The 20,061-nt window shown below is 39.3% G+C and overlaps 1 protein-coding gene across 4 annotated transcripts; it reads left to right on the top strand.

The window, feature by feature from the left end:
• The first annotated feature begins 1,574 nt into the window (after positions 1-1,574).
• LOC127866466 (uncharacterized) lies at positions 1,575-16,771 on the top strand. Of its 4 annotated transcripts, none has more exons than XM_052406987.1 (5): positions 1,575-3,668; positions 3,888-4,611; positions 4,953-6,473; positions 15,483-15,545; positions 16,113-16,771. In XM_052406987.1, the coding sequence occupies exons 1-2, from the start codon at positions 2,373-2,375 to the stop codon at positions 4,596-4,598; spliced, it is 2,007 nt and encodes a 668-aa protein (XP_052262947.1). In that variant the 5' UTR covers positions 1,575-2,372; the 3' UTR covers positions 4,599-4,611; positions 4,953-6,473; positions 15,483-15,545; positions 16,113-16,771. The 4 variants fall into 4 exon arrangements, with proteins under 4 accessions (XP_052262947.1, XP_052262946.1, XP_052262945.1 ...); XM_052406986.1 differs by having other exon boundaries at positions 3,780-4,611; XM_052406985.1 differs by having other exon boundaries at positions 1,575-4,188; positions 4,297-4,611.
• Positions 16,772-20,061: the final 3,290 nt, after the last annotated feature.

The following is a 20,061-nucleotide window of genomic DNA, read 5'->3' as shown; positions in this document are numbered from 1 at the left end:
TGACTGATGGGATGACCATGCTCTCTTGCTACCCGGTCCGCGGACGTGTGCAGACGTGTTCCCTGAGGTAAGTATTGCCAGGAGGATAGATGCCATGATGTAAGTATTTCCAGGAGGATAAGTGTATTAGCCTGTGACGTAAGTATTAGCCTGTGACTGATTGTCTTGCCCTGGAGGTTTAGCCTCGGCGTGGGGTAGGTATTCCCAGGAGGATCGGTGTTGTGCAGCCGACGACGACAGCAGACGAGTATTTCCCTCGAAGTGTGTACTGCCGAGGACGACGTCTGCCATCCTGACAAGGTTTACAGTCGATGCTCATGTGAGTGTATTAGTCAAGTGTCGTAAGTAGTTGCTGAAATTGCAGGCAAAACCCACTGAAGAGCTAACCTAAATAAACACCACAATGGTGTCAGAGGTGGGATAAGTGAAAATTGTGTTTAACGGTTAGGCTTATTCTTTGCGAAAGTCGGCATCCTGTGTTTAAATTGAACCACGAATTATATTTAGTTTGTATGCCGATACTGTCTGATGTCGCATCAAGCGTTCTCGCCCCGCCCCAGTCGTTATGTTTGCCCCAGATGAGGGCTGGTAGGGCAGATTACAACGTGCCAGCATAATTTAGAGAGACGTCCGCAGAATATTTGGGACACTTTCGGGCCCCAAGAAGCCCTCCTGCTCCTATAATGCGTATTTTTCCAACCCATTTCACCATGCCTAGCAACCAACCTGTTGCAAGTGGTGTCTCACTGTATAACAACCAACCTGTTGCAAGTGGCGTCTCACTGCCTAGCAACCAACCTATTGTAAGTGGCGTCTCATTGTATAACAGCCAACCTGTTGCAAGTGGCGTCTCACTGCCTAGCAACCAACCTATTGTAAGTGGCGTGTCATTGTATAACAGCCAACCTGTTGCAAGTGGCGTCTCACTGCCTAGCAACCAACCTGTTGTAATTGGCGTCTCATTGTATAACAACCAACCTGTTGCAAGTGGCGTCTCACTGCTTAACAACCAACCTGTTGTAAGTGGCTTCTCAATGCCTAATAACCCAACCGTTGTGAGTAGTGTTCCCGTGCAAAGCACCCTACCAGTGGTAGGTAATCTTATAGCAGCCAGCAATTTACCCATATTAGGTAATACAATTGCATCAAACAACCCAACCGTAGCCCTACCCAACAGTATCCCCGTTCCAATAGGCCATCCAGTCCCAATAAACCCCCCGACCCAGCGTGATCGAGATGTTTTGACCAAGCTGCCAAAGAGCATGCTATTTGATGGGTGCAGCAATTGGTTGTTGTTTAAGAGGAAGTTTGAGCGCTACGCAAGGGTGCAAGATTGGTCTGACGAAGAATGCGGTGATTGTCTTTGTTGGTGTGTAACTGGTAAGGCGGTGGACTTTTATGCATTACTGACCGAAGGAAGGGAGACGTTACCTTACGCCGAGCTTATGCAGCGGCTTCAGGAGCGCTTTGGTGCCAGGGAGCTCCCAGCAACCGCGCAGGGTCGTTTCCAGGATGTCCAACAAGAAGTAGGCGAGTCCCTGGACGATTGGTCCGATCGGGTGCTGACGCTGGCAACAACGGCATTTCGTGATCTTCCCTATGCGAACGCCACTGAGCAGGCAGTGACAAAGTTTTGTCACGGTTTGCTTTACAAGGAGGCCGGCAAGCATGTAAGCCTGCAGTTACCCACATCGATGGGAGATGCGATGAACATGATGAAGATATATAGCCATGTTCAGTCGGCTTGCGCCGCGGCTCCGAGGGATAGCCAAGAGAGTGAGCGAGAAGTGTCGAGGTGTGTTCATGAGGTGAGAAGAGCACCCTCTCCAGATACGGTAATTGGGTCAGCGGTCGACAAATTGACCCAGGTGGTCGATCGGCTGCTGGGTTCTGTGGGGCAATTATCGGACTCTCGTGGGAGCCAGGACGATGATTCTTGCGTCAGACAACCGGTTCAGGTGTTCCGTTCCGATGAAGACGAGGGATTGTATGGCGAGTATGCGGCCGAAGGTTCCAATGAAGACGGCAGCCAGAACCGGGGGTTCAACAATCAACGCCACGTTAGGTGTCACGAGGGTACGGGTGGCGGCGGTCCACGTGGGCATCGGAACCAACATGCCTAGGAAAGGAGATCCGGCCCAAATGCTTACCAAGGGAGCGCCGGTAACCCGCGAAACAACGGGTACCGTAGTGGGTTCCAAAATTCAAATATCCGCCCCGAGGGATCGAAGCGAGGCAGGTATGGTTCAAATTGGGGTGAGTATCCCGGGATGGCGAGGCGGGACATATCGTGCTTGTTTGGTGATTTGGAACATTTCCGGTGAGATTTTCGTGTGGGCGCCGGGTCCGTTGCCAACAATGAGTCGATACCGATGTTAGTTACCGAGGCGGCTGAGCAGCAGAGAAGACCGGAAGTAGGTCGCCTCAACCAGTTGGGTTCAGCTGCGCAGTTTTGTTTGAAGGTTCAGGTTGGTGACGTTATGGTTGATGCAGTGATTGATTCGGCAGCGGAGGTCAGCCTCATATCAGATCGGGTCTATAAGGCCATGAAGCAGCCACCTCCCAAGCAGCGTGATGTCAAGCTGTTGATGACAGGAAGAGATGCCTCCATGCAGGGTTTTGTAGTAGGCCCAGTTAAGTTAAAGATTGGTAACAACTGGTATCAGCAGCATTTGTATGTAGCCCCGACAGATGTCGATATGCTACTTGGTTTCGACATTTTGATGAATCCGGGCAGGGCGATCATCAATATGGCAGAGGCCACTATTATTTTTGATGGGCAGGTTTTGAGCCTCGAGGGGGGAAGCCTACAGCATACCGACCACGTGCATGACGCAGCTCCTTTTGCGTTGCCGACAGCTTCAGAAGTCGTCCGGGATCCACAGATGGTCACCGATGAGAGCACTGAGCGGGACCATGGGGGTTCTAGTTATGTCGGTACGTTTCGCGTGCAGCGGATGGCGGTCCAGTCTGGAGATAGGGCCACCCCGACCGCCGGACATGCAGATCCGGCTGGCGTCACCGCGGAAGACAGCCGGGAGAAAGCGTCCAGTTGTGGTGTCACCGCGGCAGACCGTCGGAAAAGGGCTTCCGGTTATGGCGTAACATCGGAAGTCCGCTGGAACAGTGCGTGCGGTTACCGAGTCTCCACTAGTAACATCAAGCTGCCGACCGTTCAAGAAGTTGTCCGTCACATTGGGGTGTGCACCGACGAGAGCACTGAAGGAGGCAACGGTAAGACTGGCGGCGTCGGCGGCAGAGAAGACGAGTTCACCGAAGGCATCGATGATGCGGTTCCGTTGCAGCTACCTACAGTTTGCGAAAATGTCCGTCACATTGGGGTGTGCACCGACATAAGCACTGTAAGGGGCAACGGTGAGACTGGAGGCGTCGGTGACGGTGAAGCTACAGCGGAGGGAGAAAACAGTTGCAAGCCGTATTCAGTCCAACAGGGATCTTCCAGATTTGTTTATTTTATTTTTATTTTTTGTTATGCTTGGCTTCGCCATCGGTGTTGCGGAGTATTCACGTTCCCATTTCCTTTCAGTATGGACACTAGCGAGATCGTCCCGATCGCAGCCCTAGAAGAATCGTCTAGCTACGGGGACTCTGTCGGCATAGTCCTTACAGAGTTGCCCAAGAGACCTGCCGGCATAGTCCCGCAGGAGGTGTCCAGTGTGGGTAACGCAGCCCTAGAAGAGTCGTCTAGCTACGGGAACTCTGTCGGCATAGTCCTTACAGAGTTGCCCAAGAGACCTGCCGGCATAGTCCCGCAGGAGTTGTCCAGTTTTCGGAACACGTCAGAAGAATCGTCTAGCTACGGGAACTCTGTCGGCATAGTCCTTACAGAGTTGCCCAAGAGGCCTGCCGGCATAGTCCCGCAGGAGTTGTCCAGTTTTCGGAACACGTCAGAAGAATCGTCTAGCTACTGGAACTCTGTCGACATAGTCCACACAGAGTTGCCCAAGAGACCTGCCGGCATAGTCCCGCAGGAGTTGTCCTGTTTTCGGAACACGTCAGAAGAATTGTCTAGCTACGAGAACTCTGTCGGCATAGTCCTTACAGAGTTGCCCAAGAGACCTGCCGGCATAGTCCCGCAGGAGTTGTCCAGTTTTCGGAACACGTCAGAAGAATCGTCTAGCTACGGGAACTCTGTCGGCATAGTCCTTACAGAGTTGCCCAAGAGACCTGCCGGCATAGTCCCGCAGGAGTTGTCCAGTTTTCGGAACACGTCAGAAGAATCGTCTAGCTACGGGAACTCTGTCGGCATAGTCCTTACAGAGTTGTCCAAGAGACCTGCCGGCATAGTCCCGCAGGAGTTGTCCAGTTTTCGGAACACGTCAGAAGAATCGTCTAGCTACGGGAACTCTGTCGGCATAGTCCTTACAGAGTTGCCCAAGAGACCTGCCGGCATAGTCCCGCAGGAGTTGTCCAGTTTTCGGAGCACGTCAGAAGAATCGTCTAGCTACGGGAACCCTGTCGGCATAGTCCTTACAGGGTTGCCCAAGAGACCTGTCGGCATAGACCCACGGGGATCTTTCAGGCGTGGCTCTGAAGGGTGGCGACCCTCAAGTTCTCGCCGTTGGGAGCGGTCCTAGCGGTGGAAATTAGGTAAGTGTGTAAGCGAGCGTGGGGGCCTGAAGTAATTATCTATTTAAAGGGTGGGGGTGGGTACCTCTGTTTTTCTTGTTTTATTTTAGTTGTGTTTCGCTCCATTTAGTGTCAGTGAAGTGTATACTTGTTATGTGTCAAACAATTATGTTGTCCACTTATTCGATTAGTCCCTTATTGGCCTCGCCCACCAGTCCATTTTGGTTATTATTTATCAACTTTGAATACATTTTTAGACTCTTTAGACATTTTTTGGTTACTCTTGGTCTCCGTGACAACGCAGGGTTGATTTCACTGTCATGACATCCGGCGACTGATACCTTTTTCATGTTTCTTGTCAGGTTTTCCTGAGTGGGAGTGGAGATGTTTGAGCTTGTTTTGCCACCGGAAATAGAGAAAACATACAGATTATTGTGATTTTGTTATAGACATATTAACATTTATATAAATTATTTTTATTATTTCGTACTTGTACTGACGGTGTGTTTTCACGCGAGTGTAATACGCCTGATGTCGAAATGGGTACACGTCGCCTCGCTGAATACTGGGGGATAGTTGGCGGCAGGGCGAGGCATTTAGAGTACTCTTATCAGATCCAGCTGTAAGCTCTTGCAGCCACTTTTATTTATATTTCTCTGAATAACCACTCATGGACATGTCGTCATTGTGTATAATGCCATTAGAAGATGTAAATTGTTGCATGTCATGAACTGTGGGGAACTGTTGCATGTCAGGAACCGTGGGAAACTGTTGTTCACAGCTGAAGGCTGTCCATGGCAAAAGCTTTGTGGAGTTACTGGCTGGGCGAGCCCATCAATCTCTCAGCATGAGACTGTGAACGGAAATATAAAGCAATACTTAAATGTTAGCATTTTATTTACATTTTATTTCAGACCAGGGATCACTGACATTTTATGGAGGGTATTACACTTTAATTGGGGTAGGCATGCATATTAAAATATTCTTGGTGGTCGTACGAAAACCGGCCAATGGGTTTAATTAGTTGTGGTCTATCTAGGGTTGAGGCCCACATTCTGCGCACGTTGTGGCGTGCCTGTAGTTTTGAAACAATTAGGTTGTCCCGACTTTGGGGAGTCTGGGCACTGTCATAGTTCCGCTAAGTCGCTGCGTCTAGGCGTACATCGCATGGCAAAGGCGCCCTCCTTGCTTACGAAAGGGGCATTGGGGTCCGAGAGATAGTCAATATACTTCCTTGGAGTGCATGGGACGGCTTGAGCGCAGTGGCTTTAGAGTACGTTGCATGGCGAAGGCGCCCTCCTTGCTTACGAAAGGGGCATTGGGGTCCGAGAGATAGTCAATATACTTCCTCGGGTGCGACGGGACGTCTGTGGCGGACTGACTATGACATTCGGTGGGACGATTCCTTTGTGAGTAGGGGGTCGTCCCAAAAAGAGAAAAGTGAGGGGAGTGTAGTGCCAGTGCCACGCCCCCCTGCAGAGTGGTACCCGGCTTGCGTCGTTCATGTGACGGGACCATGCTGCATGATGTGGAGCCAATGGGATGGACGCAGATGCCTGATGGGATGACCATGCTCTCTTGCTACCCGGTCCGCGGACGTATGCAGACGTGTTACCTGAGGTGAGTATTTCCAGGAGCCTAGGTGTGTGCCGGTATGTATTAGCCTGTGGATGTGAGCCTGTGTATGTGTATAAGCCTGTGACGTAAGTATTAGCCTGTGACTTAGTGTCTTGCCCGGGAGGTTTAGCCTGTGCGTGGGGTAGGTATTCCCAGGAGGATCGGTGGGGTGCAGCCGACGACGATAGCGGACGAGCGTTTCCCTCGAAGAGTGTACTGCCGAGGACGACCGTGCCATCCTGACAAGGTTTACAGTTGATGCTCATGTGAGTGTATTAGTCAAGTGTCGTTTTTAGTAGTTGCTGAAATTGCAGGCAAAACCCACTGAAGAGCTAACCGAAATGAACACCACACGTCTGAAATAAAACTAATTCGCATCTGCAAAGTACAACAATAACAAAATTTCAGTTTCAGTTTCAGTGTATTGGCAAAATCAGCAAATACATGCCTTCTGCCACATAATATACAAATATACATAAAGATGAACACACAAATGAAATACTAAAAAAAGCATTTCACATAAATGGACAATTAAATGAATACATAATTGGTTTTAACGTTAACAAGAAGCAACAGAGTAGCTACCTAGCAAGCTAGCTAGCAAGGTAATCATTTCTTTTTAACATAGCATTGTAAATGAATTTGGAAATATTTCTTAATTTTCTAGTGTTAGTACTGGACATCATAGGTGTGAACTTGTTGACAGTATAAAACGACTGGTTAACATTATACTTAATTCTTAAATCTTGATAAAGCGTACATATACATAAAACGTGATATTCTGTTTCAACCGTGTTACTGTTACACAGTTTGCATGTCCTGTTTTCATTAGGAATGTTATTGTATCTACCAGTTTCAATTTCTAAAGAATGAGCGCTTAGTCTAAATCTTGTTGAAACTTTTCTATGGCAATCGTTATCAACACAATCTATATATTTTTCAAATGTAAAATCCTTTTTAAATTTAACAGAATAATATAATTTTCTTTGCGAATTTATCATAGCATACCATGACCGGACGTATTGATCTCGAAGACGTTGTTTAAGTTTTGGATAATGTTCTGTTATGTTAACATGTTCATGCAATAAATAACTAAAGCCTAAATTGTCAATAAGGTCTTTGATAGCTTTTGTCCAGCATAGTTTTACATAAGTGTTTATAAACGTGTTATCTGTGATATTCTTAACGTACATAGAAGTGAGTTTGGTAAATTAATTATTTTGCACCAAAATTTAATGGACTTCTCTTTACATATAATAGATTATGGAAAACGTCCTAGTTCGCCTAAGACGGCTGCATTTGATGTCTGTTGACGTACACCTAATATGTATTTACAAAATTTGAGATGTATTTTATCAACCTCATTATTTTGATCGATCCCTCAAACTTCGCAACCGTATGTAATCATGCGTACAACTAGACTATCAAAAAGTAACAGTTTTGATTTTAAATCAATTATTTCATAATTCAATGACCATAGATACATATTTTTTAGTTTTCTTCTTTTCGAATATACATACTTTAGTCTTTTTAACATTTATTTTAGACCCCATTTTCGAGAGCAAGTATATATACAATTCAACTGGGCTTGTAAGCTATAAGGATCTGTTGTAAATAACGCTATATCATCAGCAAATAATAACATATACAAAGATAGTCTGTCTATATCCTGACAAGTGAGTTTCTCAAAATCTAAACTATCAGTTATATCATTTATAAAAAGAATAAATAGGAGAGGAGAAAGAGGCTCACCTTGTTTGACCCCTAATGATATATCAAAAAATTGCGAAAAGGAATTATTATCAGTATCTTTTACACAGGATTTGACATTTTGATAGATTGACTTAATCATATTTAGCATTTTACAACTTACACCCGACTGAACTAATTTTACCCACATTGCGTCATGGATGACCGTGTCGAATGCTTTTTCATAATCTATACATGCGCAATAGAGTTTCATATTATTTGCTTAGACGTTTTGGATAATAGAGTGAAGTGTGAAAATGCAGTCAACCGTACTACGGTTATCTCTAAATCCAAATTGAGCATCATTAAATATGTTTTCCCTTTCACACCACTTATTAATGCGATTACGGAGGATTAGTGGAAATATTTTTGACATTATGTTTACCACAGTGATGCCTCTATAGTTTGAGGGATTATTCTTTTCCCCCTTTTTATATATTGGAACAATGGCGCCTTTTGTCCATGACTCTGGATAAATTCCTGTGTTAAAAATATAATTGAAAATATGTACAAGATATTGTGAAATAAAATTCTTGCAGTCAATGAAAAAGTCTGCAACATTTCCTGTTAGATCACTGCTTTTATGTCTTGACATAGAAGAAATCACTTTAATTACTTCATCAGTTGACAAAGGACAATCTAAACACTCAATATATACTCCGTCAGCTGAGTCATGCAATCTATCATCACGAAAGGAATTGTCGTTGGGCATTGCAGACCTGTTTTTAAAGTGATTAACAAATTCATCCACATTAATTTTATTTTTCTCAGATTTATTTTTGCTATATTTTTTAATATACTTCAAGAACTTACGTGAGTTAGATTTGCTCAGTGCCCATAATGAGTGTTTTTCTTTATTATAATATGCATTTTTAACTTTGCGCTCCAAGCAACAATACTCACTTCTAGCCTTTAAAAATGAAACCCGGTTTACATCATTATTAACTAAAGTAAATAGTCTTTTGCATTCATAAAATTTAGATTTGGCTAGCTTACAATCAGTATTAAACCATTTAGATTTTTTAACAGGAGGTGAGATTTTATTCGACGTAAATGATTTGCCATGTACAGAATAAGATAACTCATAAACTCATAAATAAGGTCAGACATCCTTTCAATACAGGAATTTAAATCAATGTCATTGTTCAAAAAAGACGGAAGAACATTATCGAAACAATCCGTTCTTGAAGCTAATTTCTCATTTAAATCAGATTGGTTGTTTTCTCTCCATACAATTTTTTTTTGGAATGTAGACATTCATCGGGACCAGATAGATCACTAAAATTCGTACTAAATTCAATTAGGCAATGATTAGAAAATTCGGAAAAGTAATGAACAGTCATAACATTAAATAATGGAAATATATCATAATCCGCGGTAACAAAGTCAACAACGCTAGCACCAAATGTACTTCTATTTAAATTGTAGCAAGTGAAACGACCCGGCTCAATTGTACTGTTAACTATACAAACACTACATTCTTTACACAAGTTTAATAATTTGTTACCGAACCCGTTCGAAATATCTTCATTGGAGTTCCGTAACGGTAAACTATTTACATCAAAGTCATCCACTGGCAGATTAATAAAACGTTGTAAATCAATATTTTTAACTAAGTCTGACCTTTGACCCACTCGCGCATTTAAATCGGCAGTTAAAACAACATCGCCGACCTGTTTATTTTTCCGAATACGATTTGAAATATATTCAAAGAAATCATACTCAAAGAGTGGGGAATAAATTGATTTATATACGTTCGAATCTTCGGGTCGGATATAGCAATGAATGAAATAAAGATCATTTTCAGTACCAATTAACGATTTCTTAATCTTAATGGAAATGCAACCTAGCTCATTAAAATCGACAAGTTCAATGTGACCCGAATATGTTTTCCTATAATATACAATAAGCCCTCCACTACAACGTTTAGCTTTCTTATTGAATTTAGGTCTTGGGCAAAAGAAATTATCAAATTTGTTTAAATTAATATTAACTTTTTTTGAATGACATGTTTCACATAACAGCATAATATCACAGTCATTAATTAAGTTCAGAAAGTCATTATCACACAGTTTATTTACAATACCCTCCACATTCCAGAGTAAAAATTTGAGGTGCTTCTTGTTCTTGTCCTACGTTATTTGAGACCGGAAGAAGCGGTTTCCTGGTGCCGTCGATGGTTCGTCGCGTTGTGGGTGTCTCTGATTTTGCGACGGGTTTCTGGGTTGGCGCGGTGGCATTTCCGGTACGGTACCTGGGGGTGGATTATCGGCCGTGTATGACTGGTTATTGATTAACAGCCTGTCGTATATCAGAGATGATCGTTTATCTTCGCGGCGTGCTTGTAACATATATGGTATGAGCTTCTTCCGACGTTCTTGGATTTCGCGTGGGAATTGGTCACTAACTCGCTTGTCGACTTTGCATGAAGGGTCCATCAGTTTTTGTTAAACAGTCAATTTGTCTTGGTAATAGTTAAATTGAACAACTATTGGACGTTTAGAGCTCGTTTCGTAAATTCCGATTCTGTGTGCGCGATCGATGCGTATAGTATCCCTCGCACCGGACATTTCCAAATTCTTTTCACAGAATTCGTGGATTTTATTGGTACAGTTTTCATGTTTGCGATCGTCGCAAATGTTTTCCTCGTCAAAGTTGAAGAATAGTAGATTGTTTCGCATTGATCGAGCTTTCAGGGTTACAACCTCGTCGGACAGTGACTTATTGTCGGCCCTAATTTTCTCAAAATCTTTAGAAATTGTTTCAAATGTATGTTGCTGGGCTGCCATTTTTTTGACAGTTCAATGTAATTTGTTTTTAACTCCGTACACTCTTCACTGTCAAATTGCCTACTTTTTTCAAATTCAATTAATCTCAAATCAACAGCAGAAAATTGTGTTTCAATGTCGTTAATTCGAGCCTCGACAAGGGTGACACTTTTTGCTATTTTGCCAATGTCAATTTCAATTTTATCGATTTTGTCTAATTTAAGAAGTCTATTTTTCATTAAGCTTAGTTTGTCCATAACTGTAACTAATGTAATTTGTGAGTGTTCGCCTATTACCCCTGTATCTGTCGGCGCCACTGGATTTCCGGCTGTATGTGGAGGTGAAGGCGAGAAACCGTAACCGGGTGGAACAGTCTGTTGCTGCGACAAGTACTGCAAATGCAGCGGATAATGTTGCCCAAACATATGAAGAGGTTGCGAACATGGCGTATATGGAGCTGACGGTGTAGATGGGATCGACGCCGACGCCGCCGATGAAGTAGTCGGGGACTTTTCGTTACCGGTTGGGCGCTTATCAGGCTGGTCTGAGGTCGAACCGGGAGAGGCTTCATCTTTAGTGCGCTTCTCACTTTTCTTTTTACTTGTATTTTTGTTCGCATTCTTGTTACTATCCGACATGATTCAATGTTGGTAAAAAACAACTGATAAATAGTTTTACATCGCGCACATTGCTGAGATGTCCAGTTTAAGTCCACAATACCACTGTAATTATTGTATTGGTATTAAAACAAATCCACGTTTTGTTACATTTAATGTCCGAGAGCTAGAACAGGTAAGCACAAGTATGCACGGATATGCACGGGTAATCACGGGTAATCACAGGTAGCCTGTCCAGGCGGTTAAAATTCCGCGCAAAACAAACCAAGAAGACAAAGAAAGGATAGTAAAAAAGGCTATCACGAAATCACGAACTGTCGTTTGTAAACGTTAATTAATACCAGACACGCACTGATTCGTTTGCGACAATAAAATACTTCCTACTATTATTTAGATTAATATAAATCCATATTTTTTAACTATTTAGTTTTAGTTTTCAAATTTGCGACCATCTTTACTGCGCATGCGCACTTACTCCAAAAAAATAACAATAAAAAATAGTATATACCATGTATGGTATGCGTTAATTCTGATGGCGACAGTATAAATGATTAAAAATAGTATACATCTCATTTTTTTAAATAATACACATGTTTGATGAAGAAACATCCAATAATGTTTATTTGAATGCAAGGTTATCATGCACTTGTGACATGTTCCAAAATAATTGTTTTATACCATTACTTCCCCACAATTTTAAGAAAATTGAAGTTATGAACAAATGTAAAAATATTCAAATTATATACATAATAATGAATACAAAGAATCTAATAAAATCTCAACTGCAATTTCATAAACCACGGCCATCCACTATCGGTAATCAGGTTAAACAGTTTTCTGCATCGTTTGGGCACTTGAGTACAATATCAATGTCACATGCTCCACAGTTACTCCGATGGCACACGGACGTTCAATTTGATTACAGGTGACGCTGCTGATCGCTTCCGCTGTACACTTACCAACCGCTCGATCATCTACCAGGTCTGGGCAACCGTTGACGTTCGTTGGCTCTAAGCTGCAAGCTTCAGTCTTGCTTGTGACTGAATAGTGTCCACAATCTTTCACGATTCCCACAACTCATTTCCTACATGTGAAACAATATTCAGCTCTTTGATGAGAGAATCCTTGAATATTGAATTGAGCCATTGAATTAAAGTTCAAGAAATCCCAAAACTGGGCCCTCTCGGTCCCTAAGCAGACATCCCTATCCAGGGCCCTACCGGTTCCTAGCTTATATAGCAATGCAGTATCCTGCCTTATTCTTAGCGCTCCTTATACTCCACTCATCCATAGATAGCCGTTTGAAAGCGAGATGAGTCAACGTTGATCTACCGAAATTTCATTTTGACGAATTCTTGCAATTGAGATACACATTTCCAAACATTAAATTACATTCATTATAAACAATTGGCTGACAGAAAAATGCATGTCGTAAATTATTTAGAAGTGGACAGACGCACATAATTGTTCTTGTATAAAATACGCTGGGGCATGCAGATAATTTAGTTTGCATGAACGAATTCTAAATTTGTTTTATGCAAATTAAGCACACCATTTTTTTATCTACCCAAGATTTGCATTACTTAGCATTATTTAGAGATTTATGACGAAATGTTCCGATACCAAGTTGACCTGACTTATAGACATGTGCGAGATACCAATCTCCGATTTGTGGAGCAATTATTTTTGTTACAGCGGACAAATGGTAGATATATTAGCTAAAACAATGCGACTCATTATACATGCGACATCAATAATTGATAAGAAGAACAATTGTTCCGAGGTCTAATGCATGTTAAGTGTATAATTGTACGTAAGTAGGATGGGCAATTTAGCTGTTTGATAAAAAAAAAATCGAATCTCATTATAACATGTAGCTTTCGATAGAGTTTTCAGATGCCCGATGTGCCTTTTCAATATTGTCTACACATGTGCTATATGACATGTAGGTGTTTAATATAGTGAACATAAGCCAAATAGGCCATGTAGATGTTCCATATAGTCTAGAGAAGTCCTGTATATCATACAGCTGGTCAATGTAGTTTATAGGTGTTCGTATGTCGAGTAACTATTCGATATAGTATTCAGAAGTCGTGAAACTGTTCGACAAAGTGTACAGAATGGGCTACTTAAAACTAAAATACAGTTGATCAATATTATTTCGAAAAACGTCCATCCGAAGTCCTCGTTATTTCGAAAAAATTGTTTCATTACCGATTGTTTTTCTTAATGTCATTACAAAATGTATATCTTATTAGATCTGCCCTGTTTCTAAGTATCACTTTTTTGAGCCTGGTAATCAACTTCAGCTCCTGTTTGTATTGATAATAATAATAAACTACCATATGTCTATTATCATTTTTCGAATTGATTATCTGCTCGAACATATATATATATATATATATATATATATATATATATATATATATATATATATATATATATATATATATATATATATTATATATATATATATATATATATATATCTATATATATAGGTATATAGGTATTCCACTTAAGGTATTCAACTCGAAATGACCCGAAAACAGGGTGCATCGCTTTGAACAGCAATTACTTCATCAGCTGTGCAGCGATTTTCACGAACTCGGTCTAATTCAACGCAGACATGAATTTCCTTTCTGGAAATGTATATATATTGCAATATTTTTACAAAAACTGGGTCAAATTTTAAGAAATAACACGATACACAACTCGCGTGACCTACTGGTCATCGACCAGACCCGATCTAAGACTGAAATATGATCCGTGTTGATACGGCATCTGTATGGGACTGGGGCTTAATACAGTTTGACCCATTTGGCTTTCATATTTTCTCTCTGGAAATGGTGACCTTATTTTCGGAGAAACGTTACCTAAATTAAATGTAGCTAAGGTATTGTCAATTGAATCGTTTTAACCAAGTTGCATCAAGATTAAGTCATAGATTGCTTTACAGTGTTGATACAAGTTTTAAAAGATATAGCATAATAGGTAAATTTTTATCATAAAAATTTAAGATAAGTAGGAAAGTACCGGATGACGAAAGTAAACATATGCTAAAGTGAACAGTTGTATATAAGGGGAAAAGTTGAGTTTCGACTTGTATTAAATAATAGAATTAAATTTATTGATACAAGTTTAAAAAATCACCTGTTAAAGTCACCAAACATTTATTCATTTATACATAATAACGATCAAGATGACGACAGTCTTCATACAATAATATATAAATGGTTGGGAAATCGATATTAGTTGTCTAGATAAGTTTTGACTTTGTACACGAAAATGACAGTTTTTATGTAATAATATAATGATATTTAAAACAGGATAATATACATCTGTAGTGGGTCGCAAAGTAAATTATATTTAGTAGCAATGTAGATGTGTGGTTTTAACTACACAAAGGGACATGTTTTATGTACTTCAGTTCAGCGCATTTTGAAATAAGCTTGTGAATCGCGGGGCAGGCTCCTAAGGTTCTTGCCGCCCGCCGTAAATTCAATTACTGGACTTCAATATTTTACGATCGCGAAAGTTACTGAATACATCTTATTTACTGGAGTATTTTGAGGACTTGTTAATTAGCAGAATAAAATCTAAATGAACACTTCATCGGACTTGTGTATGCATTGTCATCCCTTAGAATGACAATGTTTCTAGACATTTAGTTGGCTCACATGTGGTTAGCATGTGGATATGATATAAATTAGTGAAAACATCATTTTGAATGATAAATAATCCAATTATAATGAAAAAAAATTATTTGCTATAATTTGATTATATATCATTCAAAATGAGGTTTTCACTAATAAATATCATAGCCACACGCTAACCACTTGTGAGTTGGCTATGTCTTTTAAGAAATGGTGTCTTTAAATTTTCTGACAATCGTGACTCTGATTTGTATGGAAGCGCTGGAGTATGGAAGCATAAACCTTCCCTTTTGAGTTGTGAGTTACGACTTTCGACTAATGACTTGTGACTTTTGACTTTCGACTTGATACTTGTTGCATAATTCGGCGCGTTTTTTTAATGACATGTGGCAGACAAAAACGCTTTATTTTCTAGAACATTTATCTTATTAAATTAAGGTACTTTATAATATAGTCTATTCTAAAATCATATTCTTATCATCTTAGTTAGCTGCGACTGGAAGGCTGCTGAGCATCTCGTATTGTCGACTGTGATGTCTTATTCAAAATGTAAGTGTTATACAAAGCCCTCTCACGTGTAGATTCTCTTAACATTTGTTATTTCAATGACGATTGTGAAAGCTGGCATTATTCGCTATATTTATATACCACTTGATACATTCGAGGGTCGATGGATTTTTCAATATACATTTCCATTAATTATGTTGCGAACAGTGACGCCCAAAAACAAAGATCTGGGTAGTAGAATGACTTAGTGGTTTACACATTTTACTTGTGATTGGAGGATTCGCTGGTAGTCCGGTTTTAAACTCTGCTTGGTTTGGGCTAGCTGGTTTTTCACTTGTCAAGATATTTACACCTATCCTGTAAGATATTCAAGAGAGTGTCTATGAGCCTCAACCTTTCTGCACTATCAGTCTTAAATATATTCTGTTATATATGATCCAAAGCAAACCATCGACATGCTTGTTCAAGTTTGAAACACACAAAATTTATCAACATTTCATTTAAAATATTCATTGACACAATGCAAGAACATAAAATACCAGAAATCATGTTGTAATGTTCATACATTATCCTGACTGTTAACACTATTTGTATGTTTTATTTTTTCAGATATTGACTCGTAACGGCAATCGAAATGAAGATTCGGATCATACTATTAATAATTTTGGCGCTTTTTGACGTGGTGATATGTGTTGCACCAACTTATTTGCCAAAGAAAACTTTGAATCAGAGATCTGAACTTATTATTGAATATTTCACACTTTTGCTTATTCAAACACACATTGATCGAATTGCTCGAAATTGGAATACTCAAACAAATAGACCCCAAAAGAATAACGAGCTCAATTATGGAAAACCTGACGTAATATTCCATTTACAAGAATTATTTGATAGCCAAGATTTCGGCACAAATGTTGATATACAAGACGTAATTTGCTGTCAACGAATGTACTCAATTCCGAACAACAAAAATAAAGACTTTAAAGAATTGCCTCAACTACTGAGACCGGGTTTGCAAATGCCACATGACGCTGATACTGCCTGCATCCAACGGTCTGCCATCCAGAGGAGAAACCGATACTCATGTGAGAACATGCTAGGAAGATAAACAGCGGCAGCCTTTTTCTAAGGAACTCATACGGACTATCGTCATATAAAATGACAGTAATTTGGTTCTTTTCGGTAAAATTAATATATAATTCTTATGTTGATATACACAACATTTGTTAATGTCATCGTCTCAAATTCAATAAAATGGCTGAATGTTATAGTAGTAGCGTACTTATACATGTTGCGAATACATGTATTCACAATAAATATTTCAATCATGCTGATTTCATTGACAATTAAGACTTTGATACATTTATTTGTGTTTTGCGTATTGCAAATACACAAATTGCATGAATGTTCGCCCATTTTCAAGGCGTTGTTTTATGTGCCCAAAACCTTGGCACTATCGTACAATTGTTTGAGAATACGAAATGAAGTACATGTTACAGTATAGCAGATTTTTTAAGGAAAATAATCGTTATTAGAAAATATGAAAGTTTTAGGTCAAAGCACACAGATAAAATGCTTGTTTAAAGACTTTGCCTTTGTTGTCACAGTGACCGTGACCTTTTGACTTAAAAAGGAAAATGGACGTGGCATAACTCGTGAAAGTGCATTTACTCACAAAGTTTGAAGATCCGAGGTCAATGTCACTCTTAGACGTCAAAGGTCAAATTGTAGTGTAGTGTATCGTGTCTCGAATATTAGTAAAGCAGTGATGATAGGATTTTCATATTACATGGCAAAATTGTTCACTTCTACCAGATGATGTGTCTTGAGCATCACACAGATTTCTCGCTTCATGGTCAATGTTGCACTAAGAGGACAAAGGCCCTTTTTTCAAAACATGTTTTTTGCAGAATAACTGATGATGGGATATTAAAATAGCCTAGAAAGAATTCCACTATTAATAGACGATATGTTGCACGCAACACCAATGTCCCTCTTTCTAAGGCTAAGGTCTCAGAGGCCTATTGTCAAATTGTGGTGCAATTTTTGACGATGCTGGAACAGCATCGTTTAAGGTATGATAACCATCAAAAAATTCTTCACAATGGCGACCTATGTAAAAGACCGAGCCAGTCCGATTGAGATAACTCGATTTTTCAGTTACTTCCCTTGGGCATTCGCCACTGCGTAGGAGATTGCTCGTTGATTTTCATTGATAACATTCTCCTAACAGAGTTGTCGTTCGTGTTTCAACATTCAACAATGGCCACCCCCATGAGAGTCTCGATTCAAAACTTTCTTACTGCATAAATTGGCATGTTTTGCTATTTAGAAGATGTCATTTATGATATATGAATTATTTATTCACTAAATCTCCGCTAATGACAACAATGGATGGAATTCGAAGGATATATTCGATGTGAATGGATCACTTTCTACAACAATGGCTTCGCCCATGAGAGACTTGATAACACTCGTGTCAAAACTTTCTTACAGCTTAAATTGGCTTGTTTCGCTATTTAGTAATGCAACAATAAATGGAATTCGAAGGATATATTCAATGTGAAATGAAGTACTTTCTGGATCTCGACAGATTGACAAGGCAAAACTGGCATACTGATGATACTGGTATTTTTAGTTATCAATTTAAGTCACATTTTGCTTTATAAATTTTGTTCGAGCATTTTGCGACTTATTGAATGGCTATGATACCCGATATCAACAGCTCATATGGAATTTGCATATCACCAAGCTGTCCTGAAATACAACATTGATTACAAACTCTTTACTCAAATTACTGGTTTGTATGAATTCTTTCTTCTTTCTATTTAAGTAGTTGATATCATAGTCCAAATAATTAGACGTAATTTACCGTTTAGTCCATGTATATCGACCTCATATTTATAGGAGTAGATATTAGGTTAAAGGGGCCTTTTCACAGATTTTAACATGTTTTGAATTTAGTCATTAAATGCTTTGTATTGATAAATGTAAACATTGGATCTTAAAAGCTCCAGTTAAAAATCCAGAATAAAATTCTTTTAAAAAAAGTAGTCCGCCGCAGGGCTTGAACCAGTGACCCCCTTAGTCCTGGAGTAAAAACGCATTAGCCTGCTCGTCTTTTCTGCCAAGTATAAATGGTTGACGTATTTTATACCTAATATAAGCAATCTTCGTAGTTTCAAACAATTAAACAACAACAACATAACTCTCCAAATTATTCAATCGTTTCGCGTTGCAACGCTTTATAATTTTTAAATCGTTTAAAGATGCATATAATCGCTATATTAGACCATGGTAAGTGTTCAGTAATACTGCTTCCGAAAAATAACATAACTTAAACAAACATTTGCGAATCCGATACAACTTTTTCAATTTTTGTCAATTTACCAAAACGTTAAAAGATCTCTTTAAAGTTAAATGAACTGTATCCCAGTAAAAGAGACATTAAGGCGATTGTGGCCAGTTTAGATCCAGTTCAGCCTGCAGTTGCTTGAAAGCTGTTTGCTTAAGAGCGGTTTTCTGACAATGACAAAAAGTTTAATTGAATACTGATTAGACTTCCCTTTTCCTGTGACCTGGCTAATTAAATTCAGAAGCCTGGTAACAGTTTAACGTTAATGTTACCAATGTATCAGACCAGGGCCTGGATTTTGAAATCTAGGACATGCATGGTCAGAAGATGTCATTTAAGATTTTACATTTTTTCAAACATATACAAATGCATAAAAATATAAATAGTAAAATGCACTAAGTCAGAAGGCATTTGACTTCGGCTGGTGCCTTGGCACACCAGGTGTTTCGGTTGCAATAGTTTGATGGACTCACTACTTGGATGTGTAGTTACATTATTTACAGTATATCAAAAGTATTTAGCATGAACCAATGATTTTTTAAAACATAAATAATTATTGATGTAAAATGCTTGAAGGAATAATATTTAGGGTTTAAGAAGGCATTTTCTTTTGTTTTAAAGGATATCTTTGAAAATTACATTTTTATGAATTTTTTGGCAACAAGGGGAAACGCATTTTTAAAAAATGTAATTTATTTTCGACAAAAAACTGGTACCATGAGTAGCATGAAACAAAAATGATTGCAAAAATAATATCTAGGGTCTAATAAAGCATTTTTTATTTTATTTTAATAGGTTACTCTTAAAATTCTATTTTTCATGATTTTTTTTTGCAACAAGGGGTTATGAAATTTAAAAAATGTTACTGGATTTTTAGACCAAAACTGGTACTATGATAATACTATAATGCACTTCGCCAAAACATTTATAATTATATTGTTTATTTTTGAAAATGTATTTCCCCTATTCACAAAAAATAACACTTTTGATAAGAAAATTCATATATAATGATGTTTACTTTTATTTTCAAGAAGCATAATGCCTCTTTTTAGTCGTATTCAGCCACAAGTTCTTGTCAGCCACTTAAGGGTTATATGTTGCCTTTCTTTTACTAAATGCAAAATAATTCTACGCTTTGAGACATTCATAAAATATTTTATGTCTTTACAACACCGACAGGCTAATAAATTTATATATCAAGTA

The sequence above is a fragment of the Dreissena polymorpha genome, chromosome 2, assembly GCF_020536995.1.
Source record: "Dreissena polymorpha isolate Duluth1 chromosome 2, UMN_Dpol_1.0, whole genome shotgun sequence".
NCBI lineage: Eukaryota > Metazoa > Mollusca > Bivalvia > Myida > Dreissenidae > Dreissena > Dreissena polymorpha.
This window is presented reverse-complemented; position numbering and strand designations above follow the sequence as displayed.

What these genes read in the sequence shown, in the direction of transcription:
- LOC127866466 (XM_052406984.1), top strand. Translation starts at nt 2,373, where the DNA reads ATGTTAGTTACCGAGGCGGCTGAGCAGCAGAGAAGACCGGAAGTAGGT.